This window comes from Neomonachus schauinslandi, chromosome 16, assembly GCF_002201575.2.
Source record: "Neomonachus schauinslandi chromosome 16, ASM220157v2, whole genome shotgun sequence".
Lineage (NCBI taxonomy): Eukaryota > Metazoa > Chordata > Mammalia > Carnivora > Phocidae > Neomonachus > Neomonachus schauinslandi.
Window position 1 is genome coordinate 1,750,618 of NC_058418.1, and position 24,702 is coordinate 1,775,319.

At 43.4% G+C, this 24,702-nt stretch overlaps 1 protein-coding gene across 1 annotated transcript; it reads left to right on the forward strand.

The window, feature by feature from the left end:
* The first annotated feature begins 1,111 nt into the window (after positions 1–1,111).
* Positions 1,112–16,977, forward strand: PEG3 (paternally expressed 3). The gene is made up of 8 exons (XM_021682335.1): positions 1,112–1,420; positions 2,035–2,121; positions 3,157–3,306; positions 3,390–3,499; positions 8,056–8,158; positions 8,956–9,051; positions 9,245–11,368; positions 11,675–16,977. The coding sequence occupies exons 1-8, from the start codon at positions 1,405–1,407 to the stop codon at positions 13,372–13,374; spliced, it is 4,386 nt and encodes a 1,461-aa protein (XP_021538010.1). The 5' UTR covers positions 1,112–1,404; the 3' UTR covers positions 13,375–16,977.
* The last annotated feature ends 7,725 nt before the right edge of the window (positions 16,978–24,702 follow it).

The following is a 24,702-nucleotide window of genomic DNA, read 5'->3' on the forward strand; positions in this document are numbered from 1 at the left end:
TTCGCTGTGCTTCTGCAGGCATGTAGTAACACATGCATGTGTCTAAAATCAATTCTAAGATGGATTTGTGTACATTATTTTCAATACATTATTTCACTGTTGATACCTGACTTTGTGTCAGGCAGGCACTAGAGGATAAGGGATAGAAAAGTTAATCTCTGATCCATTTAATAGATTTTACGGTTGGCTGTGGGAAGAGGAGCACAAAAATTCCAGTATTTAAAAATAAATGTGACAAGTACTTGCAACACCTAAGAGATAAAATACAGTTCAGGAAACCTACCTGAAGAAGTGCTGTTAGCAGAGCCTGAGGCTGGGTTCTGGGACAGGCACTCATCAGAAGCATGTGCAGTGCGGAGGGAAGGGGTCCTGAGCATACCTGCAAACTCTGCCACTCTGGCCAGGAGAACCTTCGGCAATGATGTGGAGATGTTCAGAAATAATCAGAAATGGCAGGTTTGGTCCTCATTCCCTTGTGCCCCCTTTTCCATTTTTGCTGAGAAAAAAATTGACCTCCAGTGACAGTAATGGCTAGCACCTTGAGCATTTCCCACGTGTGGACATTGGATGGTTAGGCCTTTAGGAATATTAACTTATTTAATCTCACAGTTTTAAAAGGGCTGAGGGCTTTTGTTCCCCTTGTGTAGATAAGGGGACAGACTCCACTCCAGGACATTGAATAGTTGCCCACGGTCACAAAACCAGTTAGTAGCAGAGCTAACTCTCAAACAGGTCTTAGTGGTGCCCAGAGGTCATGCTTGTAGCTCCCGTGTGAGGCCAACTTTGTGTGCTATGTGTATGTGTGTGTATTGTGGGTTTATGCATCTCTGCCTCCTTGGCCTATTCATAAAGCATTGTTGATGCCCCATGTAGGGCAGCCCCACACTGCTGCCTGATCCTCAACTTCTGGGACATGTGTATATCTCCTTACGATCTACAGGTCCCTGAGTACTGACTGTCACAGGCTGCTGCGTCTTTCCTGTTGACTCATGTTTGGTTCCTCCAGTGAAAATTTTACTTAGAAAAATGCTGCCTCCAAAGTACTTGTCTGCCACCAAACCCAAGAAGTCTTGGGCCCCAGATCTGTATGAGCTAGACAGTGACTTGAATAAGGAGCCGGATGCCACCATAAGAGAAGGTGCAACTGACCCTGAATTCTTTCATCAGAGGTTTCGGAATTTCCTCTACGTGGAATTTGTTGGGCCTCGGAAGACGCTGTTCAAACTCCGAAACCTCTGCCTCGATTGGTTGCAGCCGGAGACTCGCACCAAGGAGGAGATTATCGAGCTCTTGGTCCTTGAGCAGTACCTGACCATCCTTCCAGAAAAGATAAAGCCTTGGGTGCGGGCAAAAAAGCCAGAGAACTGTGAGAAGCTAGTTACTCTGCTGGAAAATTACAAGGGGATGTATGAGCCAGGAGGTGAGACTTTGTAGAAGCATGGTGAAGGCCGTCGGGGAGCTGTGAGCTCCCTGGGGTTCATGGCCTCAGCATTGTTGGTGTTCGAGGCTGGATCGTTCTTTCGTGGGGGGCGGCTGTCTTGTTGTGGGACATTCAGTGACACTTCTGGTCCCTCTCTACCACAGGATACCAGTTGCACTCCCTCCCCAGCTGTGACAGCCACAACATGATGTTGACAAATGTCGCCTGGGGAGTAGAATGCCCTGGTTAAGGACCACCACCCTAGGGTGGTGGGGGAAGGAAAAGCAACACTTCATTGAGGGCCTCCGTGAGGAACTGGTGAGCCTCTGTGGGCCTCACAACCCTGGTCCAGGCTCCCTTTTGTGAAACAGGGTGTATTACCCCAGGAAGCTGTCGGTGGCCGCTGTTTAGGGGTGAGGTGGGGCAGCAGTCGCAGCCGCTTGCTGGCCCAGGAGCAGGAGGAGGCTGAGGAATGAGAGGATCTGGTCACTCCAGCTTCCTGTTGAGGTGCAGGTAGTGCAGTAGGGGCAAGGGCAGACTCCACTGGGGGAGCTGTTTCGAGAACACAGGCAAGACGTGATAAAGCATTAAGTCAGTGTCTGGTGTCCTCTCAGACGACAACAGTGACCTCCGCAGCGAAGACAGCATGAGCCGGAAGGGAGCAGAGTCCCCGCCACCACGCTCCGCCTCTTCTTTCTGCAGTGAGTAGTAACCCTGTCCGGTTATGCCCCCCCGTCGGGGCATGCTTCCAGACTTCAGCCTGGCTTCCCCTCTCACCAAGCCTGCCACATGGCATAAACGTGCACGGTGGGCATGAAGCCTTCAGTGAAGACAGCAGCACCTTCCCCAGGGCAACTGCTGCTACTCACAGATCTGAGGGAAAGTAAATTAATTGATATAATGAGACATTTTTAGTATCAAAAAAGATACCAGTATATGGCATGAAATACAATTTTCTTTCTTTTTTTTTTTTTTTAAGATTTTATTCATTTATCTGAGAGAGTGAGTGAGAGGAGAGAGAGGGAGAAACACTTACCTGCTGAGCAGGGAGCCCAATGCGGGACTCGATCCCAGGATCCTGGGATCACGACCTGAGCCAAAAGCAGTCGCTCAACCGACTGAGCCACCCAGGCGCCCCTACAATTTTCTTTTTAAATAATGAGGTAGTATTTAAAGCTGTTGGAAATTTGCAGCAGGCTGTTTGAAGATATGCCCACAGCCTCCCCAAGAGGGGCAAAGTTCATTACTACTTTGTCTCTAAAAGTTATTTTATTTGTTAAGGTTCTTCAGTGAACTTTTTAAAAGGTTTGCTTTGGGGGAGGGCATGTGTTTTGTTTCTTGGGAGTAGCATCATGTATCCATTAAGATTGTCAGGCGTAAGCCCAATGGTAGAGGGTCTGAAGTCATTGTCCTGAATGTGGGCTTGACTATGTAGGAACTGGAGAACCAACAGAAGTGTTAGAAGGGAAGCCAACCTCTAACCTCTAAACCAACCTTTGGAACTTGCTTTGCAGTATGCCCCACTTAAGCAAAGCCTTCAGAAATGGTGTTCCAGGTCTAGGGTAATAGGAAGAGCCCAGATCATGCTTAGGAGTCTGGGGACCTCAGTGTGGGATCCATTTCCTCAAGGGAGGAGCAAGACTAGTGTTCCTTTCCCAAGTGGTATGTGTACACATGAAGGGAGAACACATGTGTCAGAGCATTTTGTTAACTCCTTGAATGTCTGGCTTTCTCAGGTGACCGGGACCGGGAATGGGACCAGGACTGGGACCGGGACCGGAATCGGGATTGGGAGCTAGATTGGGACCGGGAGCGGGAGCGGAGAGGCAGAAGCAGAGACCTGGAGTCTCGAGACCGCTGGCCATACACCAGGAATCCCAGAAACAGTAAGTCACAAGCTCTGACGTCCCTGATGAGCGTGCAGGGTTAGATGGGCCTCGTTCCTTCAAGATGCCTTTTCTCTTCCCAGGACTTCCTCAACGGGATCTTTCCCTTCCTCTGATGGAGAAAACAACTTTTGCGATGGAAAGAGAGCGCAAGCGTAGGGACTCCGTGATGGATTATGAGTCAAGATCCCAGGTATGCTTAGGTCTCCTCTCTTTCTGGGAAGGCCATCTTCTTTTCATGGCAGAGATGCCTTTCTTTCCCAAGAGGGTGTGTTCATCTCCCTAGAATCCCAGCTGGGTGTAGGGAGGGGGCAGTTACTCTCTGCAAGGAGCCCAGGCCTGTCCCCAGAGGTGGCAAGTGGCTGGGGTGACTCCTGCCTATTTTCTCATTTATCCACGTGGAGGGTTTTCCACTCAGCATCTGGGTCGTGCTTTGGTCACGTCGGTTGTTCCTTATTGGGCCAGGGAAACAGAACTATTCTGGAGATCTTTCTGGCCGACCCACTGTGGGGAGCCAGGGAAGTGGCAAAGCCATACAGTAGACTGGCAAGTGAGAGCAGAAGCTCTGGAGCCAACGAGAGCTGGGTTTGAAGCCCAGCTCTGCCACCTGTTGGGTGTGCAGCCTTGGACCGTTTACTTAAGCAAGCTGAACCTCAGTTTCCTCATCTGCAGGATGGATGTGGCGATTGGCTCAGCAGGGCTGCTGGGAGGAGTGAGTGCGATATGCATATGTGAAGTGCTTAACGTGACGCCGGGCATGTGGTAGGCACAGCCGACCTTTCAGCTGTTAATGGCAGTCATTTTAAGAGGCAGTGTGCTGGGGAAATTGGTGACAGGAGAGAGACTTGGCATTTGAGCTGACCTTTAAGGAGAAGGGTCACTTAAAACATGGCATTGTGAAGGGGGGCCACAGCATGGAAAAGGCTTGAGAGGAAGGGGGGTAGCTGAGTGCATGGAGCCTGCATCTCCTTTTACTATTAAGGACGTTCCCCCCAGGTCAGGGAGTACAGTAGTGACTGAGATAATTAAGGCCCCTGGATGCCCTGGAAACTTTGAGCCTTACAACAGAGAAGGGCATTCAACAATCCCACAAATAAAATTCCATATAAATACCATATGTAACTGCTTCTTATACAGAGTGCCGTTAAGGAAAAATTGGGAGTTATAACAAGAAATTGTCATGGGGGTCTTGGTTTGGATAGGAGATACCTTGAAGGCAGTAACATTTGACAGCTGAAGGGCAGGAACAGTTGGTTAAGTGAAGTGTCAGGGTCAGGAGATCCCAGGTGAAGGCCCCAAGGCAGGAACCGAACAAAGGCCAGGTTGGCCAGAACACAGAGGGCAAGAGACGCAAGACAGCCTGAGGCGTGGGTAGGCCTGGTCACCGGTGTCCTGTAGCCAAGCAGAGAGCTCAGGTCTACCCCAGTGCACTGAGATATATTAGTAATGGTGCCTGCAGTGAGATTTATGAGTTGGGATCTGCTGACGGAGGGCTTTGTATCCTACCCTGAGAGGTCTGTCATTTGTCCTCTGTCCTGAAGGCAAGCAAGGATCCACAAGTATGTATGAGAAGGAAGGATGGGTAGTGTCCAGATCTTGAAAGCAGAGCTCCTGCAGCAGCTGAAGGGATGTGGAAGAAGGTGGGTGGGGTCAGAAGCGACTCATTTCCTCCAGCCCAAATGTCCTTGTGCCAGGGAAACAATCTAAGTTTGTGACACATTTAGTTTGTCACTAATTTTGATGCCTTAGTTGAAGAAACCAAAGTGACCAAAATTGTAGGGATCTAGGCAAAATACTAAATCATAGACTCTTTCTTAAGCTTGATTTTGGAAAAAAAGAAAAGTCTCACTGATCTGCATTTGCCACCCACGAAGGTGGTCTGCGATGGATATCAGTGGCTCCCAAGCACTGCTGTGCCAGACGGTAACTAAGTTTTCACTGATATGTGGGGAAATGAAAAATTTCAGTGTCCTTATTTTGGGGGTGTTAGGATACTCTTATGAAATGAAGATGATAGGAGATTTGTAATTGGCTTTTGCCTTATTTTGCTTTTTAAATGCCCTTCCTTGAGGGGCGCCTGGATGGCACAGTTGGTGAAGAGCCCCACTCTTTTTTTTTTTTTTTAAAGATTTTTTATTTATTTATTTAAGAGAGAGAATGAGATAGAGAGCATGAGAGGGGGGAGGGTCAGAGGGAGAAGCAGACTCCCTGCCGAGCAGGGAGCCCGATGCGGGACTCGATCCCGGGACTCCAGGATCATGACCTGAGCCGAAGGCAGTCGCTCAACCAACTGAGCCACCCAGGTGCCCCATGATTTTATTTATTTAAGAGAGAGAGAGCATGAGAAGGGGGAGGGTCAGAGGGAGAAGCAGACTCCCTGCTGAGCAGGGAGCCCGACGTGGGACTCGATCCCGGGACTCCAGGATCATGACCTGAGCCGAAGGCAGTCACTCAACCAACTGAGCCACCCAGGCGCCCCGAAGAGCCCCACTCTTGATATCAGCTCAGGGCTTGATCTCAGGGTCTTAAGTTCAGTCCCCGAGTTGGGCTCCATGCTGGGTGTGGAGCCTCCTTTAAAAAAAAATGCCCTTCCTTGACACTGAGAAGAGTTGGCTCCATGTCTGTGACGTCTAAAAGTTTAGAAGCCACTGATTGCTATAACTCAGTGTGGTAGGAATAGCAGCTGCAGCAGATGTAAATTGTATCTTGAGGGTATACACAACAGAAAATCCTCATCATCTTTTAGCATTGTGTGTAAATCTCTGAATCACTTACGCGTGTGGGTCCTGCCGTGAAAGTGAAGTGGTGCCACGATGCTCTCTGGGTGGCACCCATTCGAGTGGAACTTGATTGCAGCTTGTGCAAATTTAGATGCCATTTTGGTTACAGATACAAAGTGACCAACTGCTTTAGAGAAGCCCACTTACATAGATTAACTTCATTTGAAATCACAGCATCATTTTTCTTTCATAGGAACAATGTAGTTCAAAATTTAACATGCATTTATTTTACTCAGGCAAATGGAGAGAAGAATATGAAAAACAGTCATTCCTTTTTGCCATTGTCCTTGGGGGTCTGTCAACACCAGGGGTGGTGACCCTTCTGACTCCCTGTGCCCCCCAAGTTCTTAACTGCATCTGTTTCTCTCCTAATCCCCCAAGTTAGGAGCCCTGGTTTCCTTCCTCTTACCAGAAATGCATCTTTGTTCCCACCCATACTTTCCTTCGTAGTATAATAAACCGGTGCTGGGACTTAGGAAGCACTGTCACAAAGCTGAGCATAGCACGGCTTTTGCTCTTGAACTTGCTGTCGGACAGGAGATTGGCACCCAGCAAAAACAATGCAAGTTAGCTTTATGGGGTGGCAGTTGTACCGAGTTTGCAGTGCTAGTTCGTTGTTCTAGGAATTCTCAGCCTGGACCTAGAAAGAGTTTCATTTTTGAAACTCTGCTTAGTTTTGGTTGTGGTTTTTGCTTTTTATCACTGGATGTTGGCAGTTGCATAAATGAGCGTCCCTCTTAATTCCCAGTGTATTTGCCTATTTATCTTTCTCCATAGGAGATACATCTAATTCACTTTTTTTTTTGCTACATTTCATATGGCTATAATGCCACTTCCCAGAAAGGAAGTGTAATAAATTTAATATCAAAATATCTTTACATAGTAATTTAGTGATTTACACTTTCTTTATGTAGTTTTTCTTGATGTTTAAACAACACATCACTTTGCAGAAAATCCTCACCCACAATATTGCAAGGCAGGTTGATGCCTAACTCTCCATTTTACAGATGAAGAACTTGAGGCTCAGAAAGATTTCTGTTCCCAAGGTTGCATGGCTCATAAATGGTACAGTTTTCCTTTGACCCTTGAGTTTTCTCTGGCTCCAAAACCTGCGGGCTTCCCATGGTGCTGTGTCCATCCTTAAGTCTGTCTCCAGGCCTTGGTGTGGTACTCCCTGGGACCACACTTCCCTGAAACCAGTGACATTCTAGTGCACAGTAAGAAAAGGTCCTGTAAGATCCTGCATAAAAGACTCTTCTGAGTAATTCAGGGAATTTTAAAATTATTTTTAGAGACATAGCCATTAAAGTGGAAGAGGCTTAAAAAATGGAGGCATTCGGTACTTAAAGTTACATCTGGGTTATTTGGAACTTGTCCACACCTAGAAGAGCCCACCATGTATCCATGTTGTACAGTGAAGGTGAGCACAGGACACAGTGGGACTGTGGAGGGAGGTTTAAGTCACAGTTCCTGACCAGATGTCTGCTGAAACACATTTTCCTTCTGTCCTTGCATATGCCACGCATAATTGGTGTTTGGCCTGTTGAAGCTCTCCCACCAATCCCTTTTCTCTGTGTCAGAGTCTTACCACTTAAGGTCCCACCCAAGTCCTTCTACAAAACCCTGAGCTGTCCCTCTACCAAACCTATTTAGCACTGATTATCTGTACCCCACTTTATTGTTTATTGTTCTCTAATTGTTTCATGAGTCTTTTCTCTCCAACCAAATTATAAGCTGCATGAGGGCAAGGAATATGTGTCATACGTCTTTTGGATCTTCCTCAGAGTATAGCGCCAAGGTAGGTACAAAGTAGGTCCGTAGTAAAACTTGCCTTGGATCACTCAGAACCCCAAACACTGTGAGCACTTTCTACGTATTTTTGTGTGTGTAGCGCCCATGTTGCCAGAATTCTTCTTTCTTGGATGCCCGCGGAAAGACTCTATTGAGAGGTCTGTGTTTGGTATTTTAGGATGCAGTGTCATACCAGGACGTTGTGAACCTGACTGAGGACAGGAAACCTCAGAACCCGATTCAGGACAACATGGAGAACTATAGGAAGCTGCTCTCTCTGGGTAAGCAGCTGCTTCTGTCAGTTACTCCAAACCTAGTCATTGAAGCTTTTTGTCACCTTATTTTTAAAGCTGTGTGGGATATTAGAGTTGATGTTAATATGTTTGGGCTTTAAGGGTAATAAGAAGCCTTTGAAATATTTCAAGGAGAGAAGTAAATGATGAGATTTCTATTATTGAGAAATCATTCTGGCTTTGGGTGAAGAATGTATTGTACAAGGTGGAAAAGAATGGGGAGATGTGTCTTGCCACAAGAGTTGGTACTTTTTTCTAGAGAGGTGGCAGTGAAGATTTTCAAATACACATGTAGAATGGGATCCTGAGTTCCCATTTGGACTGTCCTCGAAGTCATCTAGCTCCATTCATAGCAGGCAGTTGGCTATGCAGGTCTGATGCTGAGGAGAGAGACTGTGCAAGGCAGTGGAGTTCAGAGAACAGCTGGAGAAAAGAGTCAAGGAAGAAGAGAACCATGGAAGCCAGTGAAAAAGAGGGTGTCAGGATTTAAAAGGTGGTTACAGAAGGCTGAAGACTAAAAAGGATGCATTGGATTTAAGGACACAGGTGGTTTCTGTACAGACTTCTAGGTGGAGTCAGGAGAATTAATTAAAATTCAGGCTAGAATGGGCTGAGAAGTGGACAGTAAGGATGTGGGACTGCACATAGAAGACGTTCAAGGAGTTGGGTATGGGCTACCTCCTGCTTAGTGGATTGTAGGAAGGTAGGCACCATCTTATGGTGATGAGTCTTGTACCTAACTTGACTGTAGCTATATAAGTGATAAATCATATTCTTGTGAACAGGGGTTCAGCTTGCCGAAGACGATGGCCACTCCCACATGACACAAGGCCATTCATCGAGGTCAAAGAGAAGTAGTGCCTACCCGAGCACCAGTCGAGGTAAGCACTAGGCAGATCACAGCTAGTGGCCACTTTAGGTAGTGAGATGGGAGCTATACTAGGTAGTGAGATGGGAGCCATACGTACATATTGGTAAATCTCTTACATTTTATATTCACACCATCATCTCAGAAGTCCCACTCTTACTTCGCACAGGGACTAGGGAGTATTTACATTTGGGGTTTCTTTTAAGGTCTGAAAACCATGCCTGAAACCAAAAAGTCAACCCATCGGCGGGGAATTTGTGAAGATGAATCTTCCCACGGGGTGATAATGGAAAAATTCATCAAGGATGTTTCACGCAACTCCAAATCGGGACGGGCCAGGGAATCTAATGATCGGTCACAGAGGTTCCCCAGAAGACCAGACAATGATTGGAAAGAAGTTTCATTCAACAAGAGGGAGTCGGTGATTCAGGAGAGGGGCTATGAAGGGAATGCCTTTGCGGGAAGCTATAATTTTAACTCGAGTCTTGTTTCCAAAAAGAGAGTTCTTGAAAGAAAAAGGCGCTATCAGTTTGACACAGATGGGAAGGGCTCCGTTCATGAGCAGAAAGGCTATGCAAGGAAGAGACCTTTTGAATGTAGTGAAATGAGAAAAGCCATGAGCATGAGCAGCCTTAGCGCCCCCTCCTTCACTGAGTCACACCCACTTGATTTTGGGGCAATGCCTTATGTGTGTGATGAGTGTGGGAGGTCTTTCAGTGTGATTTCAGAATTTGTCGAACATCAGATCATGCATACTAGAGAGAATCTCTATGAGTATGGTGAATCGTTTATTCATAGTGTGGCTGTCAGTGAGGTTCAGAAAAGTCAGGCTGGGGGGAAACGCTTTGAATGTAAAGAGTGTGGGGAAACCTTCAATAAGAGTGCCGCTCTTGCCGAACATCGGAAAATTCATTCTAGAGAGCATCTTGCAGAATGTAATGATGAGGAGTATGAGGAGCCCTTCATGCCTAGCCCAACCTTCAGTGAGCTTCAGAAAATATATGGAAAGGATAAATTCTATGAATGTAAGGTGTGTAAGGAAACCTTCCTTCATAGTTCTGCCCTGATTGACCACCAGAAAACCCATGGTAGAGATGACAAAGATAATGAGCGTGGGGAAGCCTTTAAACCCAGCCCACCCCTTAATGAGGTTCAGAAAATGTATGGTAAAGAGAAAATGTATGAATGTAAGGTGTGCGGGGAGACCTTCCATCATAGCTCATCCCTGAAAGAACATCAGAAGATCCATACTAGAGGAAACCTATTTGAAAATAAGGGTAAAATGTGTGAGGAAACCTTTATTCCTGGTCAGTCCCTTAAAAGGCGTCAGAAATCTTACTCAAAAGAGAAGCTCTATGACTTTAAAGATGGTGGGGATGCCTTTAGGCAAAGCTCAGACCTCAGTGAGCATCAGAAAATTCATTCTCGAAAGAACCACTATGAAGGCAGAGGTACGTACGAGAAGTCTGTCATTCATAGCGTGCCCTTCACTGAATCTCAGAAGAGTCATACTATAACAAGACCACCTGAAAACGAGGACGAGAAGGCGTTCACCATCAGCTCTAACCCTGATGACAACCAGAAGATTCCTACTAAAGAAAATGTGTGTGAGAGGAAACCATATGAGAGGTCTGTTATTCATAGCTTAGCCTTTGCTAAAGCTCAGAAAAGTCACAGTGCAGTGGGGCCCAGTAAATCACAAGTGATTGCAGAGTCTACCCAGACCTCAAGTGTTATCGAACATCAGAAAGTCCATGCCGGAGAGAATTCCGAAGGAAAGAAATATGAGAGGTCTGTTATCCATAGCTTAGCTGCTTTCAAACCTCCCAAAAATTACAATGGAAATGAAGTCGTTGCATGTGATGAAAAGGGAGAATCCTCTACTTACATCTCAGACCTTCGTGATAAGCAACAGAAAACTCCTGCCAGAGAGAACCCTTATGAAGGGGCCAAGAGTAACAACTACAAGGACTCCGTTATACAAAGTGTATCCCGTATCGAACCTCAGAAAAGTCTTACTAGTGCCGGGTCCAGTGAATCGTCTGTTCCCAGCTCAAATGTCCGCGAACATCAGAAGGCTCGTGCTAAGAAAAAAAACATTGAGCGTAGGAACTATGAGACCTCTGTAATTCACTCCCTACGTTTTGGCGAACCTCATACATTTCGCCCTAGAGAGAAATTCTATGAATGTCCAGAGTGTGGAGAATCCTTTGTTCGTAGCTCCGACCTCACTGAGCATCAGAAGATTCACGATAGAAAGAAGCCCTCTGGAAGTAAAAACTATGAAAGATCTGTAATTCGCAGCTTAGCCTCTACTGACCCTCAGACAAGTTACGCTGAACAAGCACAGACAAGTTATGCTGAACACCCAGGGCAGATGAGATACTCTGAACAGCCAGCACAGACAAGTTACGCTAAACAACCAGCACAGGCGAGTTATACTAAACAAGCAGTGCAGGCGAGTTATGCTAAACAACCAGCGCAGACAAATTACATTGCACACCCAGTGCAGATAAGTTACTCTGAACACCCAATGCAGATGAGTTATACTAAACAACCACCACAGATGAGTTACACTAAACAACCAGTACAGATGAGTTACGCTAAACAACCATCACTGATGAGTTACGCCGAAGAGCAAGCACAGACGAGTTATGCTCAACAGCAAGTGCGCAATAAATGTAAAGAGTGTGGGGAATGCTTTGCCACCATTGAAGAGCTTGGTGCACATCAGAAAATCTATGCCCGAGAAGAATTCCATGGTCGGAAGCTCTTTGGAAACTCTGTTATTCAGGGCACAGGCCTTAATGGGCCTCGGCAGGTAGAGCCTCGGCAGGAAGAGCCTCGGCAGGATGAGCCAGATGAACAGGACGAGCAGGATGAGCAGGATGAGCCTGAAGACACAATCTATGGATGTAAGGATTGTGGGCTGGGCTTTGCAGATCGTGCAGACCTTAAGGATCATCAGAAGGTTCATGGCAGAGAGTATCTCATCGACAGTCGTGAGTACACACATTCTGTAATCCATACCCATTCTGTCAGTGAATATCAGAAAGATTATATTGGAGAGCAGCTCTATGAATGCCCTGCATGTGGGGAATCTTTTGTTCATAGCTCATTCCTTTTTGAGCATCAGAAAATCCATGAGCAAGATCAATTCTTTGGCCATAGAAGGTATGAGGAGCCTTTTATGCAACCCTTGGTCATTAACCCACGGAGGCCTCGTGCCCCACAGAAGAATCCTCCTGCAGGAACATCCCTTCAATGCCACGTGTGTGGACAAGACTTCATTCATGGCTCTGTCCTTAGTGAACATATGAGAATTCATACTGGAGAGGATTTACCGGAGCAGGGCCAGGGAAGTGAAGATGCAGTCAGTCCAGGCTTAGCCCTTACTGAGTTTCAGAGAAGTCAAACCGAAGAGAAACACTATGAATGTAAAACATGTGGAGAATCCTTCCTCAATCAGTCAGACCTTAGGGAGCACATGAGAATTCATGAGAAAGATGAGCCCTATGATTATGGGGCCTCCTTCGTTCACACCTCATTTCTTACTGAGCCCCCTAAAAGAGATTCACCATTCTATGAATGCAAGGACTGTGGGAAGTCCTTCATTCATAACACAGTTCTCACTAAACATCAGAAGCTTCATCTTGAAGAGGAAGAAGAAGAAGGAGCCCAGGAGGTTGAAGCCAATGTGCTTGTTCCACGAGAAGTTCTTCGGATCCAGGGATCAAACGTAGAAGCTGCTGAGCCAGAGGTGGAGGCTGCTGAGCCAGAGGTGGAGGCTGCTGAGCCTAATGTGGAGGCTGCTGAGCCCAATGGAGAGGCCGAAGGGCCAGATGGGGAGGCTGCGGAGCCAAATGGGGAGGCTGAACAGCCCAACGGCGAGGCTGAACAGCCCAATGGAGATGCTGATGAACCAGATGGTGCAGGGATAGAAGACCCAGAAGAAAGAGTTGAAGAGCCAGAGGGAAAGGCTGAAGAGCCAGAGGGAGATGCTGATGAGCCAGATGGGGCAGGGATCGAAGACCCAGAAGAAGAAGGTGAAGATCAAGAGATTCAGGTTGAAGAACCATACTATGACTGTAGGGAATGTGGAGAAACCTTCACTTCCAACTCAGCTTATGGTGAGCACCTGAAAACCCATGCCAGGGTGATAATATTTGAGCCTGGAAATGTCTATGGGGAAAGCTCACGCTACACTGAACATGCCAGCACCAGCACTAGTGGCAATGATAGGGCTGATGACAAGTACTTCAAATGTGATGTCTGTGGGCAGCTTTTCAGTGATCGCCTTTCCCTTGCTAGACACCAGAATACTCATACCGGCTGAGAACACGAGTATAAAGTTTAGAAAACCTTCATTTAGAACTTGACCCCTACTAAACCAGAGACTTCAACCCATAATAATGTCAGAAGAAAACTTAACTTGGCATGTACGCACCTGACTTTTAATATCAGACAACTCAGACTAAAAGGAGACCGAAGGTGGAAACTCCTTTGGTTTTAGCTCTCCTCCATCACACATCAGTGTATGCATGTGGGAAAGCTATAGCACATACCTTTCATCTGAGTAATCTATTGAGGGAAAATCCCAGAAGTTTTTGAGATTGCAGAAATTGCCCAGTCAAATGTAAATGACACTTCTATAACCTATATATAATGTTCCCTGCAATGTATATAAAATAGCATATCATAGCAAAACAGTAATCACATATATTTGGATTTGATATGATATACAGTTACAGTTTACTGTGCAGAAGTACCTTACCTGGTACTCTGATTTTTTTTTTTTTTTCTTTTTTGGAGGAGGAAGAGAGCAACAAATTAGAATATATTTCTAAGTATCTTAGATTCTGAGAAAGACTTATTGTGCATTATTTGAACCCCATCAGTATCGTTTTGAGTAATTGTGTATTGTTCCTTACCCTTAAGTATTCCTGTAAAAGTGTAAGCATGAAAGGTAAAATGTCTTTTATTCTTTGCTGTTTGAAAAGAGAAGTACTTGGAACTTCCTTTTCAGCCTTTTTGTCTACACCAACACTTTGGAACCTAATGCTGTGTAAGCCTTTACAATATGTGGATTGGCCTTTTGTGACCCAAAGTGGTCGGTTGCCACATTGTACCTTGCAGTGATTCTCATGCAAAAATATTACAAGTTTTTTTTTTTTTTAACCAACTTGATGTGTGTTTGATAGTGAATTTATAAAAGCTGAAGCTTTTCCCTATAAATCTTATGCTTTTGCCTTTAAAGAGTGGGTTGTAACCATCACTAGATCACAGTAGTGCCTACTGATGATTGAGAACCAGAGGGAGAGGCTTTCATGTTGTAAATAAGGATGCAGGCTTACAATTTCCATCACTTCCTTTGTGCGCTTCCTGCCTTAAGTGACAAGTAGCAGCGTGGCTTCATTAGTATTAAACGGCCACAAATCAGTTTGCACCCTGGGTGCCCAGGAGCTAGTATCCTTAGAGCTTTCTATCACTTAATTCTCGTCTTCACCTGTCTGACCCTCCACCCCATGTCTAACTTGCATTTTAAAAATTTTAAAAAAGCTTTCTTTACAGTCAACTTAAGCTTAACATGGACTCAGGTTCCCCAGCAGCCTTAATTTGTTTCCTTACCATCTGTTCCTCCCTCTTTCAGCCCTTCTAAGTATTTCCGAGCTATCCATTAGTGTCACGTTTGTCCGATCACCTCAGTTTTCCACTTAATCACAAATTGACCTCATAGCTTGAGGTTTCCTGTGTCCTGTTCTGTGGACCACCTGTGTTCCTTTTGCTTCCCCTCCTCTTGCATAACGACTATTAAATTTTTTGGCTTTGAGTTGGCTGGAAAAAAAAAATTAAAAAAAAAATTTAAAGTGGATCTGTAGATTAAGTGAGCAAAAGATAACAGCAGATAATTTGAGCAAGCAAAATTAATATACCTGCTGGGGGAATGTGTCTAAATCTCACTCTCCTAGATCCGCATGGTTGGGGCTTGGAGAGTGTATGTCAGAGCTGCAGGGAATGCCAAAGTCGAGGGAGGTTGTACTGTTGAAAGCATGAAGCAGAAATGAGGAAGCCAAAGAAGGGAGTCCTAATATATCACCAGATCTAGGAGGCTAGGAAGCAGACAGAAGGAAATATGGGAAGCAAGGCTTAGAAGACCAGGTTGGTAGGAATGAATTGAGCAGGAAGTCCTGGGCAGTTAAGAAGGGGCCTTTTCGGTGTAGGTGAGGGCCAGCTGCATAGAAAGACCTGAGGTTGGAATGAACATTCAAGGAGCATTGAGGCCCCACATCACAGGAGGACCTTTTAGATGGGAACCAGCATTGATGTTATTGGGGTGAATTTGGGTTTATCACTGTTGGCAGTATTAAACAACTTGCCAAACCCATTGCCAAGGTGCCCATTCCAACCTTATGTTAGTGAAAAATTAGGAACAACGTAAATGCCAAACAGTACGAGAATGATTACATGAAGGTATCCATGGACTGTCATGCAGCTGTTTAAAAATGATAATCATGAAGAGTTATGTAGCAACATGGAAATATATTTACGGAATATTGAGTGGAAAAAGCAGGACACAGAATTATATTTATATTACAGTTATAACTGATTAAAAATGTATGCTTATAGTCAAAAGCTGTTGTGTTGTTGTTGTTGTAGGCTTATAGTTGAGCATTATTTTCTTAAATTCTTTGAATGTTCTTTATGGTAGTGTTACTAAAAAGTTTATAATCACATTTCCATTGTGAACATAATTTGAACTCATTATCAGACACTTGGAAAATACAGAAAAGTGGAGGAAAAAAATCCATATTCCAACCATCCAAAGACAGATATACTCTTCAACATCTTGTTTATTGTTTCTGTGCACAGGTTTATGATTATAACTGTGTCAAAATGTGTATTCAAAATAGCTGTTATGTTATCTTTGTGGAATAATGGTTAAATACTTTCATCTTAATGTCTTCAAATGTTCCTTATAATAGTGTTCTGCTAACAAAGTTTATTATGTTTTTTTACATTACAAGCATAATACATACCCAGAGGAAAAATTGGAAAATACACTAAATTAGAAAAGAGAAGAAAGTCACCCATATTCCCAACACACAACAACTACTGTTAACATCTTGATCTGTTTCCTCCATCTTGTTTTAGTGCACAAGCCTGTGATTATAATGGTGTTAAATATGTATGCATAAAGTCTAAAATGAAAAAAAATATGGAAAATAATTAAAATAGTGTTGTCATTGTGGGATTATGGTTAAATATATTGTCTCAAATTCCTTGAATGACCTTTGGTGTTTTGGTATTAAATATTATGTATGTATTTCTCCATTACAAATATAATACATACTCATAGCAAACTTTGGAAAATTCAGTAAACTAGAAGAAAAGAAATTCACCCATACTCCCAACACCCAGCAACAATTGCTGTTAACATCTTGATCTGTGCACCAGTCTATGATAATTAGGGTGTTAATGATTAAGTATATATAGAGTCAAAGATGGGAAGAAATATGGAAGACAGTTAAATAGTTGTGTGGTTGTTGTGGGATTATGGTTAAATATTTTGGTTTCCTCGAATGGTCTTTATCATAGTGTTTGGTAATCCACCTTTATCGCATATATTTCCATTATAAACACTGTATGTGTTCTTTATAGAAACTTTGAAGTTGCAGAAATGTAGAAGAGAAACTCGCCCATATTTTCACCATCCAAAGACTGTGGTTAACATCTTGATATATTTTCTTCATCTTGTTTCTGTGCACAGGTTTTTGGTTTGATAATATGGTTGTGGTTGTTCTATCTATCTGTAATAGTGTCAACAATAAAAATAAAGTTAAAAATAAGATATTTGTCAGTCTCTTCTTTTGTCCATTTTAAGTGTTTGGGGTTGGTAAATGCAGTTTTTTGTTACAACTAGAAAGCCAAAAGCTTAGTGCCTCCTTAGGCCTTTAAGTTTGGCTTATGAGTCTTAGTACATTTTTAAGTATTTATTTCAACAATTCCTTCTAAGAGATATCTTAATACTATAGGATTCCACATTTTTAACTGCACTGCTATATATTCCAATAGTGTTTTTAAACTTGATAATAAACAGAAGTATATTTCAGTTACTTGAGTCAGCATTTTAATTTTTAATCTCAAATATGAGATTCTCTCAAGCAAAAAAACTACAAACAAGAGTGATCCCTTAACATAAAAATGTTAGTACTATGGTTTAGAATCTCTTTATTATTATTATTTTTTAAGATTTTATCTGACAGAGAGCGCACAAGCAGGGGAAGCAGCAGGCATAGGCAGAGGGAGAAAGAAGCAGGCTCCCCACTGAGCAGGGAGCCCCATGTGGGGCTCGATCCCAGGACCTTGAGTTAATGACCTGAGCCGAAGGCAGATGCTTAACTGACTGAACCACCCAGGTGCCCCTAGAATCTCTTTAAAGTGTCTATTCCTAACTCTTTCTTGAGGTTAAAAGTTTTCAGGGGAGTAATTTCCCTTATTTTAACCTGACTTTACCACCCGAAACATCTCATGCAATTTGGTAGGTTACCATCCCAGGTAAATTGGGAGGTAATTTTCAAACATGCCTGTAATTCCATTATGATCAGAGATTTTTGGCCAGGTTGCTAACTGGATCACTATTGGCTACAACTGTGGTTTGCATCATACCCAATTTGGAATTGCTGTGTCCTTGACTCCATGACACAAAGGAGGTGGTTAGATACTTGACCCCTTCTAATCTGCATGTCACACGATTGGATTCTACTCCTTAGGATCTAAAAATGTGGTTTTCATTTAATTCTAACTACTCTGGAATTTGACAGTGGCAGAGTCCTGGGTTCTTTTATTAACTTATTTATATTAAAATGAAAGCCTATTGAATTATGGTTATCTCTTGGTCACAGCTTTGATGGCCCTTCTATGGTAAGGGGTATCAGCATAGTTCAGGGTGAGAGGGTCAGTTCTTTTAAGATTGATTTCCTGAAGAGTATATTACAAAAGGAAATACAGAAAGGGAATTAAGTGAAGGTCATTTGGGGTTGCCTGACCAGCACTTTCACTCTTCAGGAATTCCTCCACTGTGTGTTAGTTGTAGAGGTAACCATGCCCCAGCCACCATGTTTATTCCATGAAATTTGACTCCCCCCACCCCCCTGGTCTCCGCTGATTGGCGCTCTTGGGCTCCCAGTGTGCAGTCAGACTCAGACTAAGGGCTGCGTGAGACATCATAGGTTGAGGCTGGGTGTGCTGATGAACAAACAGGTCTGGAATAAGGCCATATAGCTGGAAGGAAGCTTGGGTCCTGGCACTTCACCCCAGTACCTTGTGGGTCCTGGCTGAACTGCTCACTTTGGGGTTTCCTAAGAACTCCTGTATCTTTAACCTTCCTTTCACATGAGCTGGCTTTGTTATTGAGGGAGTTTTTGCTGTTCCATTGAGGCAAAAAACCTCTTTTACCAGGCAAAAAATCTCTTCCCCTTTCTGGAGACTACTGGGTTTTATGGGAATGCCATGGTGCCCTGCCCGAACCTCAACCAAAGGCTGAGCCTGGTGCCTCTTGGGCTCCCTGAGCAGAAGGACACACAGAAGTCATTCCAGTGGTAGCACTGACTGTTAATAGTTCCTGTACAGATAGAGCTGTTCTGGTAACTGTCCTTCTTGAGAACTGTTTAGTTTGTCCTTTGATTCTCTGGGCTACCCATTATCCTTCCAGTCTATTCATTATTTTCTTTACTTGGCCAGTGTTAGTTATTTGCAACCCAAAAGAGCCCTAACTGATAGAGAAGTTGATACCAGAGAATGGGTTGGAGATAATAAACCTGAGGGAAATGTGAATACTTTGAATTCAAATTTGGGCCTTGGGGTGGAAAATTAGAAGACCAAGGCATGTGGTAGTAAAATATCTAAATATTGCTTGTGGTTGGCCTTCTGGAGTCACCTGCTTCCTGGGGTGAAGGGCTTTATAATAGCTGTCATGATAGACAAATTCAGAAACTATGAGTGTCAAGATCAGAGGTGTAGAAGGGTTTCTACAAACACCTTGATCCTGCAGGTCACTGACTTATTCAGCTAAATTGATAGCCTTGCTCTATTTGTAACATGAAAAGTTTGGGTGGCCCTAGAGAAACAGGATCCTGGCAGTTGAAATGATGGTATGTAGGAGACTTGGAAAGATTTAGACAACTGAAGTTCCAACCCCTTTGAAACACTTCTCATTTTATCACTTCCCTCCCACACAAGAGAAAGTTGATGGGGTGCCTGTGGGAGGGGCAGCAGTTGAAACGCTCTATGATCTCCATGGTGATGGGAGGAACCTGAGTGTTGAAAAGGGGGCCACTTCTCATAGCAGACATGGCTGGTGTAATGCAAACCTAGGGGGAGTGGACACAGAAACTTGGGTGTGATACCCCCCGAATTATTTATATGACAAAATAAGCTAAAATGTAGGTTAAAAAGAGGTGGATGAGGACCACCCTACTGGAGTCACAACCTCCTTGAGTCCAGAGACCTTTGAGGAAGGACTCTGCTATGTCTGACACTTCTGCCTTCCACCTAGCAAAGGGACCTGTAACCTTTTACATAGGTAGTCCATTTGTGGACAAAGAAAACTTCCAAGGACTAGTGGATGTTGCACCTAAACAAACATTATTGGGAGATCAGAACATTGGTGACTTGAAGAGCAATTAAAAATACAATATGTTGTCTGTGGGCAAGCCAGCTGCTGAGAACTGGGTTCTGCACATCTTAGTTACACCTTCCAAATTCTTCACTTGATTTAAGTCACTCCTCCCCTAGGAAAGCATGAATGAGAAAGAAGCCAAGACTGGTTCTATATCCACCCCACACCAGCCAGAAATCTGGGGGCAGGTGCATCACACCGAGCCCCTTTTATCATTGAGAGGGCAATGTTTTATCCTCAATGGAACAGAAACTTGTTCTGGATTTAGACTTTTCTTTCTCTGCCCACACACCTCTTCTCAACATTTGTGGGCTTGCTGCATGCTTCATACACCACTTTTGTACTATATGTAGCAGTCATCAATCGCAATAATGCTGCATAACGACCAACCATGAAACCTGAATAACACACAATAAATATTTGTTTCTCATACATCTAGGATCAGCTCAGGATTGGCTAGGAGGCTCTAGTTATCTTAGCTGGGCTTGTTCTCTTGCCTGGGGGTTGGCTAGCTGTCAGCTAATGTAGGCTAATTATAGTTAGGGGTGGGAGGCTCTTAGCTACAAGTCTCTTATTCTCCCAAGACAAGTGGACTACCTCCTTACGGTGATAGCAGAAGTAATCATCTTTAAAAAGCTAAGTGAGTTAGGGGTGCTGGCTGACTCAGTTGGAGGAGTGCGAGACTCTTGATCTCTGGGTCGTGTGTTCGAGCCCTACGTTGGGGATAGAGACTACATAGAAAAATAAAAACATAAAATCTTAGGGGCACCCAGGTAGCTCAGTTAAGCGTCTGCCTTTGATTCAGGTCATGATCCCAGGGTCCTGGGATCAAGCCCCATGTCGGTCCCTCTGCTTAGCAGAGAGCCCGCTTCTCCCTCTCCTTCTGCCTACCACTTCATCTGCTTGTGCTCTCTCTCTCTTCTCTCTGTCAAATAAATAAATAAAATCATTTATATATATATAAAAGTTCAGTGAGAAGAGAACATGGATAGACAGCTCAATGAAATCAGGAAAATGATACAACAAACAATATCAGCAAAGACACAGAAACAAACAAAACCCAAACACTGAATTTGAAGAATACAAAAACAGAACTGAAAAATACATGAGTGGGGGGGGCGCCTGGGTGCCTCAGTCATTAAGCATCTGCCTTCGGCTCAGGTCGTGATCCCAGGGTCCAGGGATCGAGCCCTGCATCGGGCTCCCTGCTCGGCAGGAAGCCTGCTTCTCTCTCTCCCACCCCCCCTACTTGTGTTCCTGCTCTCGCTATCTCTCTGTCAAATAAATAAATAAAGTCTTAAAAAAAAAAAAATACACGAGTGAGGTTCAAAAGCAGACTTGACCAAACAGAAGAAAAAAATGAGTAAACCTGAAGACAAAGTCATTCAAAATGATTCAGAGGAACAAAAAGAATGAAAAATAGTGAAGACAGACTAAAGGACTTACAGGACTTCAAAAATGAACAAAAATATACATAATGTGAATCCCGGGAAGGGAAGGAAAGGGAAGGGGAGAGGGAGAGAAGCAGAAAACCATTTTAAGGAAATAATGGCTGAAAATTTCCCAATTCTGGGGAAGCAAATTAATATCCAGACTCATGAAGCTCAAAGAATTCCAAATAGATTGAATTTTTTTTTTTAAAGATTTTATTTATTTATTTGAGACAGAGAATGAGAGACAGAGAGCATGAGAGGGGGGAGGGTCAGAGGGAGACGTAGACTCCCTGCTGAGCAGGGAGCCCGATGCGGGACTCGATCCCGGGACTCCAGGATCATGACCTGAGCCGAAGGCAGTCACTTAACCAACTGAGCCACCCAGGCGCCCCCAAATAGATTGAATTTTAAAAGACCTACACCAAGACACAAAATAATCAAGTTCTCCAAAACCAAAGAAGAGACTTGCCACAAACTAGATGGCCCCAGATTTCTCTGTAGAAGCCTTGCAGGCCAGAAGTAAATGGGATGACAGAGTCAAAGTGCTGAAAGGAAAAAACTGCCAGTCAAGAATACTATACCTGACAAAGCTGTCCTTCAGAAATGAAGGAAGATAAGGCTTTCCCAGATAAGGCTTTCATCACTACTAGACCTGCCTTACAAGAAATGCCAAAGACAGTTCTTCAAGCTGAAATGAAAAAAGACACTAATTAGCAGCATGAAAATAGATGGATATAAAATTCACTGATAAAGGTAAGTATATAGTTAAATACACAATACTCTAATACTGTGTTATGGTGGTGCATAAATCACTTTCAATTTTTGTATAAAAGTTAAAAGACATAAGCATTAAGAAATAATTATAATGACAATAACTTAGGTAGTCCATATAAAAAGATGTGAATGATGATATCAATCACAAAATGCATGGGGAAGAGTGAAAGTACAGAGTTTTTCTGTGCAATCGAAGTCAAGTCTGGAGGAAATGGATGCATTCCTAGAGACATATAAACTACCAAAACTGAACCAGGAAGAAATAGAAAATCTGAACAGATCCACAACCAGTAAGGAAATTGAAGCAGTCATCAAAAATCTCCCAACAAACAAGAGCCCAGGGCCGGATGGCTTCCCAGGGGAATTCTACCAAACATTTAAAGAAGAATTAATACCTATTCTTCTGAAGCTGTTTCAAAAAATCGGAATGGAAGGGAAACTTCCAAACTCTTTCCATGAGGCCAGCATTACCTTGATCCCAAAACCAGACAAAGACCCCACCAAAAAGGGGAATTACAGACCAATATCCCTGGTGAACATGGATGCCAAAATTGTCACCAAAATACTAGCCAATAGAATCCAACAGTACATTAAAAGGATTATTCACCACGACCAGGTGGGATTTATCCCTGGGCTGCAAGGGTGGTTCAACATCCACAAATCAATCAATGTGATACACTGCATAAATAAAAGAAAGGAAAAGAACCATATGGTCCTCTCAATAGATGCAGAAAAAGCATTTGACAAAGTACAGCATCCTTTCTTGATTAAAACTCTTCACAGTGTAGGGATAGAGAGTAAATACCTCAATATCATAAAAGCCATCTATGAAAAACCCACAGCGAATATCATTCTCAATGGGGAAAAGCTGAGAGCTTTCCCCCTAAGGTCAGGAACACGCCAGGGATGCCCACTATCACCACTGCTGTTCAACATAGTACTAGAAGTCTTAGCCTCAGCAATCAGACAACAAAAATAAAAGGCATCCGAACAGGCAAAGAAGAAGTCAAACTGTCACTCTTTGCAGATGACATGATACTCTATGTGGAAAACCCAAAAGACTCCACCCCCAAATTGCTAGAACTCATACAGGAATTCAGTAAAGTGGCAGGATATAAAATCAATGCACAGAAATCAGTGGCATTCCTAACTAACAATGAGACAGAGGAAAGAGAAATTAAGGAGTTGATCCCATTTACAATTGCACCCAAAACCATAAGATACCTAGGAATAAACCTAACCAAAGAGGCAAAGGAACTGTATTCAGAAAACTATACAACATTCATGAAGGAAAGTGAGGAAGACACAAAGAAATGGAAAAACGTTCCATGCTCATGGATTGGAAGAATAAATATTGTTAAAATGTCTATGCTACCTAGAGCAATATACACATTTAATGCAATCCCTATCAAAATACCATCAACTTTTTTCACTGAGCTGGAGCAAATAATTTTAAAATTTGTATGGAACCAGAAAAGACCCCAAATAGCCAAAGTAATGATGAAAAAGAAAACCAAAGCCTGGTGGCATCACAATTCTGGACTTCAAGCTCTATTACAAAGCTGTCATCATCAAGACAGTATGGTACTGGCACAAAAACAGACACATAGATGTCTGTGTTTGACACGTAGATCAAAGGAACAGAATAGAGAGCCCAGAAACGGACCCTCAACTCTAGGGTCAGCTAATCTTTGACAAAGCAGGAAAGAATGGAAAAAAGACAGTCTCTTCAACAAATGGTGTTAGAAAATTGGACAGCCACATGCAGAAGAATGAAACTGGACCATTTCCTTACACCACACACAAAAATAGACTCAAAATGGATGAAAGCCCTAAATGTGAGACAGGAATCCATCAAAATCCTAGAGGAGAACACAAGCAGCAACCTCTGTGACCTCGGCCGCAGCAATTTCTGGCTAGACACGTCTCCAAAGGCAAGGGAAACAAAAGCAGAAATGAACTATTGGGACTTCATCACGATAAAAAGCTTTTGCCCAGCAAAGGAAACAGTCAACAAAACCAAAAGACAACTGACAGAATGGGAGGAGATACTTGCAAATGACATATCAGATAAAGGGCTAGTATCCAAAATCTATAAAGAACTTAACAAACTCGGGTGGGGGGTGAAATGGGTGATGAAAATTAAAGAGTACACTTATCATGATGTGCACTGAGTAATGTATAGAATTACTGAATCACTCTATTGCACCTAAAAGTAATATAACACTGTATGCTAACTATACCGGAATTAAAATTTAAAAACAATTAAATTGGGGTGACTAGGTGGCTCAAAAAAAAAAAAAAAAAGAGAGAAAAAGAACTTAATCAAATTCAACATCCAAGGAACAAATAATCCAATCAAGAAATGGGCGGAAGACATGACCAGACATTTCTCCAAAGAAGACATATAAATGGCCAACAGACAGATGAAAAAGTGCTCAACATCACTTGGCATCAGGGAAATACAAACCAAACCCACAATGAGATATCACCTCACACCAGTCAGAATGGCTAAAATTAACAAGTCAGGAAAGGACAGATGTTGGCGAGGATGCAGAGAAAGGGGAACCCTCTTATACTGTTGGTGGGAATGCAAGCTGGCGCAGCCACTCTGGAAAACAGTATGGAGGTTCCTCAAAAGGTTGAAAATAGAGCTACCCTATGACCCAGCAATTGCACTACTGAGTATTTACCCCAAAGATGCAAATGTAGTTATCCGAAGGGACACCTGCACCCCATTGTTTAATAGCAGCAATTTCCACAATAGCCAAACTATGGA

Bases quoted from the DNA above. Each gene is read 5' to 3' on its own strand.
- PEG3 (XM_021682335.1), top strand. The intron at 2,122-3,156 runs GTGAGTAGTAAC...TGGCTTTCTCAG, and splicing joins CTCCGCCTCTTCTTTCTGCA to GTGACCGGGACCGGGAATGG. The intron at 9,052-9,244 runs GTAAGCACTAGG...GTTTCTTTTAAG, and splicing joins CTACCCGAGCACCAGTCGAG to GTCTGAAAACCATGCCTGAA.